The 8,359-nt window shown below is 40.2% G+C and overlaps 1 protein-coding gene across 1 annotated transcript; it reads left to right on the top strand.

The window, feature by feature from the left end:
* Positions 1-3,467: 3,467 nt before the first annotated feature.
* Positions 3,468-7,539, top strand: Dnajc19 (DnaJ heat shock protein family (Hsp40) member C19). Its single transcript, XM_028872687.2, has 6 exons — positions 3,468-3,628; positions 4,563-4,614; positions 4,691-4,764; positions 5,490-5,569; positions 5,983-6,053; positions 7,398-7,539. Exons 1-6 carry the CDS (start codon positions 3,626-3,628, stop codon positions 7,466-7,468), a joined length of 351 nt encoding a protein of 116 aa, XP_028728520.1. The 5' UTR covers positions 3,468-3,625; the 3' UTR covers positions 7,469-7,539.
* Positions 7,540-8,359: the final 820 nt, after the last annotated feature.

Genomic DNA, 8,359 nt, shown 5'->3' with positions numbered 1-8,359 from the left:
TAAGTCCTTGAAGAAAGAAATTGAAGAAGATATCAGAAAATGGAAAGATCTCTCATGCTCATGGATAGGTAGAATCAACATAATAAAAATGGCAATCTTACCAAAAGCAATCTACATATTCAATGCAATCCCATCAAAATCCCAACACAATTCTTCACAGACTTGGAAAGAAAAATACTCAACTTCATATGGAAAAACAAAAAACCCAGGATAGCCAAAACAATCCTTTAAAATAAAGCAACTTCTGGAGGCATTACCATCCCAGACTTCAAGCTCTACTATAGAATTATAGTAATAAAAACAGCTTGGTATTGACATAAAAACTGACATGTGAACCAATGGAATCAAATTGAGGATCCTGACATTAATCCACACACCTATGAACACCTGATTTTTGATAAAGAAGCCAAAACTGTACAATGGAAAAAAGAAAGCATCTTCAACAAATGGTGCTGGCATAACTGGATATCAACATGTAGAAGATTGCAAATAGATCCATACCTGTCACCGTGCACAAAACTTAAGTCCAAGTGGATCAAGGACCTCAACATAAATCCAGCTACACTGAATCTAATAGAGGAGAAAGTAGGAAATAGCCTAGAATGCATTGGCATAGAAGACCACTTGGTAAATATAATACCAGTAGCACAGACACTAAGAGCAACTATTAATAAATGGGACCTCCTGAAACTGAGAAGCTTCTGTAAGGCAACGGACACAGTAAATAAGACAAAGGACACCCTACAAAATGGGAAAAGATTTCACCAACCCCACATCTGACAGAGGGCTAATCTCCAAAATATATAAAGAATTCAAGAAACTAGACAGCAAAATACCAAATAATCCAATTTAAAAATGGGATACAAATCTAAACAGATTCTCAACAGAAGAATCCCAAATGACCGAAAGACATTAAAGGAAATGTCCAACATCCTTAGTCATCAGGGAAATGCAAATCAAAATGACTCTGAGATATCATCTTAAACCTGTCAGAATGGCTAAGATCAAAAACACTGATGATAGCTTCTGTTGGAGAGGGTAGGGAACAAGAGGGAACACTCCTCCACTGTTGGGAGTGTAAACTTGTACAGCTACTCTGGAAATCAGTATGGCAATTTCTCAGAAAATTGGGAATCAATTTACCTCAAGACCCAATGATACCACTCTTGGGTATATACCCAAGGGTTGCTAAATCATACCACAAGGACACTTGCTCAACTACGTTAATAACAGCATTATTTGTAATAGCCAGAACCTGGAAGCAACCTAGATGCCCCTTAGTTTGCTCGCCCCACCTGTACCTCCTGCCTGGCTACTGGCTAATCAGTGTTTTATTAAACCAATCTGGGTGACAAATCTCTACAAGAGGATTATTCCACAGCATCTAGCATTTAAAAAGTAAAAAACTGTCTCTACAAGCAATGCTTGGGACACTACTCACATGTGTGCAAAATGATGGACCCACTTGCCTAATGCTGAACAGAAAAGCAACTCATACTGGATCAAAGACAGAAATCCCTAAAAGTAAACCTAGGGCAAATCATTCATGACATTAGCTTTGGGTATCAAAGGCCCAGGTAACAACAAAGAACCAAAAAGCCAGAGAACTGAACTTTATAAAATTTTTAGACTGCTCTGCCTCAAAACACACTACCAGCAGAGTTAAATGGCATCATAGAGATGGGGAAATAATAGAAAATCATGTAACTGACAAGGGATTGACACCCAGAAAACATAGCGAACTCCTGAATCTTAACAACAAATAAAAATTACACTCAAAAAATGGGTGAAAGACTTGAATTTCTCCAAAAAGGTACGTGCATGTTTATCAAGCAAGCACACACACAAAAAAATCACTCCATATTACTGATCAGGAGAAACTCAATTCAAAAGTATAATGAGTTACCACCTCATACTTGTTAGCATGACTACTATTAAATAAAAAACAGAAAATACCAAATGTGTGCAAGGATGTGGATCAAAGCCCTCATCTACCAACTAACAGGAATGTAAAGTAGTTCAGCAACTATATTGGTTGCCTTTCCTTTGTTGTAGCAAAATGACTGACAGAATTAACTCACATTAGAAAAAAAACCTGTTTTGTTCACAGTCTTAGAGCTCACAATCCATGATTGTCTGGTTCCACTGTTTCTGGATATGTGGCGAAGTGGAACTTTAGGGTAGGGAACACAGAGTTTTACAGCAGAGATGAATGATGGCCAAGAAGCAGAGAGAGAAAAGGAGGAACTGGAGACAAGGACCTGCTCTACATAACTACGATTCAGCTAAGTCTCTATCACCTCCCAACAGTCCACCAATCCACGACCCATCACTGATTAATCCACTGAGCTTTCATGATCCAGACCCAACCTTCAACACACAAGCGCGCGCGCACACGCGCACGCACGCACACACACACACACACACACACACACACACACACACAAAACCATGAGCTTCTGAGAGGCAGTTCAGAGTCAAACCATTACAGCAACTAAAAATATCACAGGATACGTGGATTTCATTTCTGCCTACACAGCCAAGAGAACTGAAATCAAAATGTCAGACTAGTTTATGTGCATCCCACGCCCACAAAAACGACATTCACAATAGCTACATCACAGAAGCAACCCATGAGCAAATGCAAAGATAAGCAAAATATAATACATTCATATAATGGACCTCTGGCTAAAAAGGGGGAGGAGAGTTTAGGGAGGCCCAGCCAAAGACATGCCGTGATAAATGAAACGGAGAGTCGGTAAGGAGATTTCATTTGAAAAGACCAGTTACTTAAGCTACCTTAGTTTTCTAGTTTCCGCTGAGATTACACATGGCTTATATTTTCTCACAACCTAGAGCCTTCACGCAGAAGATACCTCCTTGTCACTTTCATTCTGGTCAAGAGCACTGCCGTTCTTGGGCCAACGAACCACATGCTCAGGGCAATGCAGATATAGTTCTTTTAATTAGAAAAGTAGTAACTCAGGCTACAACAGAGGAGAGAGAAAACAGTGAACAAATTCATGTAGCCTCAAGAAGACAACCAAGAAAGAGATGGAAAATTAACTTTCCATATAATTTTTGATCTACTTATAGACCTAAGTTCTAAGTCAGAAGAAAGATTTCTCTGCAGGCCATGAAGATCAGTCTCCTGGCTTCTTGATATCAAGAACAGGGTAGAAAAAAAAAAATGCAGAGACATGAGACGTGGAGAGAAAACAAAACAAAACAAAACAAAACAAAAATGTACTGAGAATATCCTCATCTGAAAAACAGCGCTACTTCCACAGTGTGGACGGAAAAACCTATATAAAGCGAAGTTAGGGCGATATGTTTTAGCTGGAAACTCATTTTAGGGCCGGGCATTAGTCTTCCAAATCTGAAGCCCAGGGCGGAGGGCACAGCAAGCACCGCCCCGTCAGACCTTTCAGTCAACCCGTTGCTTGGCCCTTTTGCAACAGCTTGCGCGACAGTTCCCGACGCGCTTTACGGCGCTCCTGCCGTGTTGCGCGGCGCTGCTGGACCTGGCGGCGGCGTTGGCTGGAGCGCAGCGGTCTGCACAGACGTTCTGTGGCGGGGGCTCGCGCTGGGATGACCGCGCGGTGCCCGGCCGCGGAGCGGAGTCATGGTGAGTGGCCGGCGCTGACGGGCTCCAACATGGCGCTGGCCGGCCCGGGCGGACGCGCAGACAGACTTTGCCCGGCCTCCCGCTGGCTCCAGCCCCGATCTCTGCTGCAGGAAAACGTTGGCGCCTCCTGCGAGGTCGGCCTGTTAAGGCCCCCCAACAAATCCTTTACAGTGGAAAAGCCTTGTGAGAATCTTGCAGGGAGCCTTTGCAAGCACTGTTTCCTAACCCAGCAGAAATCGTATTTCCACCGGTCTTGTTTAAACTTTAATGAGGTTCAAGGGCCTGTGGGTTAAAGTTCTCTTGGACGTCTGAAAAAAATTACCCTTACTGTGGATAAGCAGGTTGACTTAACCTTTTCTTCTTAGTGAAAATCCCACACCCGACAGTAAATTGTGTATGAAAATTGTAGTGGTTTTTAATTTTTTGAGACATGGTCTGTGTAACCCCGGGCTGTCCCAGAACTCAGAGATCCACCTGCCAGTGCCTCCCAAGGGCTGGGATTAAATGATATTAAAAAGCCACCATCGTGCACAGCGTCAAATTGCAGTGTTTTAAAGATTTCTTTTTTTATTTTTATTTTTATTTATTTATTTTTTTTGCCAACAACAGCAACAAAATGTTTCTTCCAGCAGGCTTGGTGCTGCACTCTATACACTTCCAGATACTTAGGAAACTGAGGCTGAAGGATCGTAAATTCATGGCTAGCAAGACTCCACCTCAGAATAAAAATGGAACTTTCACAAAGGCTGGAGATGTAGTCCCACCAGTATAGCGCTTTGCATGTGTGACACCCTAGGTCCCATCCCTAGTCCTGGCAAATAAAAGGGGTGGGGGAACCCACCTTTCACTGAAATGAAGGTTGTAAAGAGCTTGAATGCAGAAGAATAGGTGGCCATTAGATAAGTAAACATTTCCTCTTTTCCTCCCTTACCAGGCCAGTACAGTGGTAGCAGTTGGACTGACCATTGCTGCTGCAGGATTTGCAGGTTTGTCTATGGTTTGGGGGTGGAAGAGTAGACTGGTTATGGATTCATTTGCTTATTCTATTGATTTTGTTTTTAGGCCGTTATGTTTTACAAGCCATGAAGCATGTGGAGCCTCAAGTAAAACAAGTTTTTCAAAGCCTACCAAAATCTGTAAGACCTAATTTTTTTGCTAAATGTATTGCCTGTATTTGAAGCCTGGAGCTGCCCTGCAGCCTGAATCCCACAGGAATTTCAGTGAGGAGCTGCAAACCTTGCAGAGGTGCCACACTAGGAATCAGTTGTCACATGGGACAACTGAGGGTGGGTGACCTTCACAGGTCTTTCCTACTCACATACCTGCTCTGTCAGACGAGACACAGGTAGCATTGCAGTGCTGTTAGAACTACATTCAAGCATCACACCCTGTGTGATGAAGAACGAATCTGAACCGGATACAGCGCACACAGCTGCTGCTCTTCTGGACTTTTCAAAGTCGGAGTCATGGACAGCTTGGTGTGCATGATTTCTGCTAAGGTTAAGGTCCTGATGGCCTAATTCCCCTACACTATCATAAAGTCTTGTTTTAGTGGTTGCCTTGAACCAGGTATGAAACTGTTTTATGAGAATCAAGTTTTTATGAGGAATATGGGTGACAATGATCTGCATTCACTCCTGGTTTTGTTCTTGTCTTAAATCAACAGTTTGTTCCAGTTTGACTTGAAGAAATGGATGCGTAATACTTGTTACAATAGTTACTACTTAATCAAGCTAAAATACCTCGGGAAATACACTTGTAGTTCTCTGAAATGTACTGTTTTTCTTTATTGTCTTTATTGATTTAACCAACATTCCATTTACTTCATTAATCTTCCCTTCCAATTCAATATCCCTTTCAGGCCTTCAGTGGTGGGTACTATAGAGGTGGGTTTGAACCCAAAATGACAAAACGGGAGGCAGCATTAATACTAGGTGTAAGGTAAGCTTCTATTCACTCTTAATATGTGTAAGGTAGTTCCTGGGGATTTTGTCCCAAGAAGACATTGATTTTATGTTGGTTAACTCCTTCCATGAGAATCTTTAAGCCTAACATTCCTATAGAAGTATAGGGCTTTCACTGAAAGATACAACAGATTATGACAGTGCTCACTGCTGCCTGGAGTGATCTGTAGTGAAATTCTGCCCCCATTTGCAAATGAAGTGTTGAATAAGAATTGTCAGGTCAACTACACTTAGTTTTGTTTTTAAGCACTATAATTTGGTTCTGACTTAGAAAATGCATTTTACATCTGTGTGAGGCTTACAGTGTTAAATTTGGCCCTTCTGTAGTTTGTGTGTGTGTGTGATTTAAGCAAACTGAAGCAACAAATTACGTTTCCCTTTTCAAACTAGTCCTACTGCCAATAAAGGAAAGATCAGGGATGCTCATCGACGGATTATGCTCTTAAACCACCCAGACAAGGGTAAGTAACTATTCAGTTTTTATGAAACATGTTGGACTGCTATTAATGGGATAACTGATTCTTGGTAGTTATGTCTAAATGTACGTATGAGCAGTTTCCCAGGCATGGATCACATTGTAGTGTCTTAAATAATGAAATCCACTAGATACGGTGACATACTCCTGTAGTCCCAGCACTCAGAGAGGGGGGCTGAGGCAAGAGGATCAAGAGCCAACCTGGTTTGCAAGGGATACCTTCTCTCACCGAAACAAAGGTATAATCAGCAATATAAGAGTCATTGTGATTTGGCAGTAATAATAAACATTAATACTGCTTTTAGGTTGTGTTTGATAAAATATCTCCCAGTAATGGACATCACAAATACTAAATACTTTGGTTGGCTTGTTTTTAATACATCTTGCTATGTAAACTTTATGACCATTCTGCCTCAGCCCCAAATGCTGGGATTAAAAGCGTACACCCTAACTCTTGGCTCTGAGTTTAATTTACTTTTGCTATATTTTTGCTTAGATTCATAAATATTCATAAATAACCAAGTGCTAAGTTTTAATTAAGGAAAACTTTTTAAGGGACTTCCATTTATAGTGGACACTTAGAACAGGAAATTACCTATATGGAAACCTATGAGCTGAGCTGTTTGCTTTTGATGAACTTCTAAGTAGCCTTAACTGATAAAAGCAAGGAATTTCTTTGACTAACAGACCACACAAAAATCTATTGTCATGCACAAATCTTTTTGCTTATAGGAAAAGGGGTATTGATAAGTTTAAACAGGACAAATGTTTAGTATTTGACTTCACAGTGTAAGGAATTTAACATCTTCTAATGTTCAAGATGCTTAGGTAAAGAGTCCATACATATACATTCTACCAGCATTCTCTTGATGCTTTTTGATGGACTGATTAGCTGCTACATCAGGTTAGGAAAACAGCAAATCTAGATAATAGAAAGGGTCAGCTAATATCAAGAGAGGAAAATTGAAGCGGGGAAAGGATGTAAAACAAATAGGTCTTTCCAACATAAGCTCAGAAGCCCTGAGAACAGGTAACACATTGGATTATGTTCACAAGTGCTTAGTTTCAGGCACTTATGTGGGAAGTGCTAAATTGTATTTGTCAGATTTTAAGGTTTTTAAAGGTAAAATTGTGTGAAAACACCTCATTTCCCATTGGTCAGATATTTTACCCTGTAATTTGGTGACCTATTTATAGTTATCATAGTTGCTTTTTAGAGAATGAAGATAGTATTTCTGTTAAGGCCCGGGATCCTCGAAATGCAAGTAGCTTTTGACAGATTTAGAATCTGTGCTCTAAACTATGTCTCCCCCTCCCCTTTCTTCTATAGGAGGATCTCCTTATATAGCAGCCAAAATCAATGAAGCTAAAGACTTACTAGAAGGTCAAGCTAAGAAATAAATGTGATGAATTTTAAGCCCATTAGTCTATGTATGAGTATGTTTTTGCAATAAAATACCTCAGAGCTATAATTTGTGTAAATGGCTTGGCATAAGCTAAATCAATGTCTTGGTATATTTTGTTCAAATCTGAGGATTTCAAAATTAAGACCATAGTATTAGCAATTATGAGTACAGAGTCACACCATTTGAATATAAACACTGTTCATTACTTAGAGAAATTTTGGTACTTGTGTTACTCTTCAAGGCTAAGGCTTCGCTCTGAGAATGCCCCTGCCCCACTGCAGTCTACTCAGACAGACAACCTAACTATTGAAGCAGTGATTCTTTGGGAGGCAAAACTCAAGGTACAACTGGCCTAGGTAATTGAACACTGTAATTCAAAATTACTAATTTAGCTAGAACTTTCATCTAAGACATTTCTTAGGTAGTTCACTGGCAGTTAAATTTCAGTACATTAAAACTTTCTTTAAAAATAAGACTGAGTCTCTATTAAATTATGTAGCTCTGGCTTGTCGTGGAACTATGTAGACCAGTCTGGCCTTGAACTCAAGAGATCCACTGTCTCTGCCTTCCACGTGCAGTGATGAATGCTGTATGTCACTACACCCAGCTACATTAAAACTATAATTTCAGTGTATGGGCCCTGTTAATTTTTAAAATTCTTAGCTAATCCAAGTTGTACGTGCTTTGCTTTTTACATAATTCATTTAAAATGGTTATGACCAAGCTTATCTGTGAATATAAAATCCTCTCAATACTAAAATATTGAGAGCCAGTTGTAGAGCATGCTTTTAATCCCAGCATGTGAAAAGCAAGTGCTTTTGATTTTCAGCCACAACATTTTACATACTTTAAATCCAAGGGACATTTGAAGGCAGGTAACTTTGAG

Source organism: Peromyscus leucopus, chromosome 6 (assembly GCF_004664715.2).
Source record: "Peromyscus leucopus breed LL Stock chromosome 6, UCI_PerLeu_2.1, whole genome shotgun sequence".
Lineage (NCBI taxonomy): Eukaryota > Metazoa > Chordata > Mammalia > Rodentia > Cricetidae > Peromyscus > Peromyscus leucopus.
The sequence above is the reverse complement of the archived record's forward strand: the minus strand, read 5'-3'. Positions and strand labels throughout refer to the sequence as shown.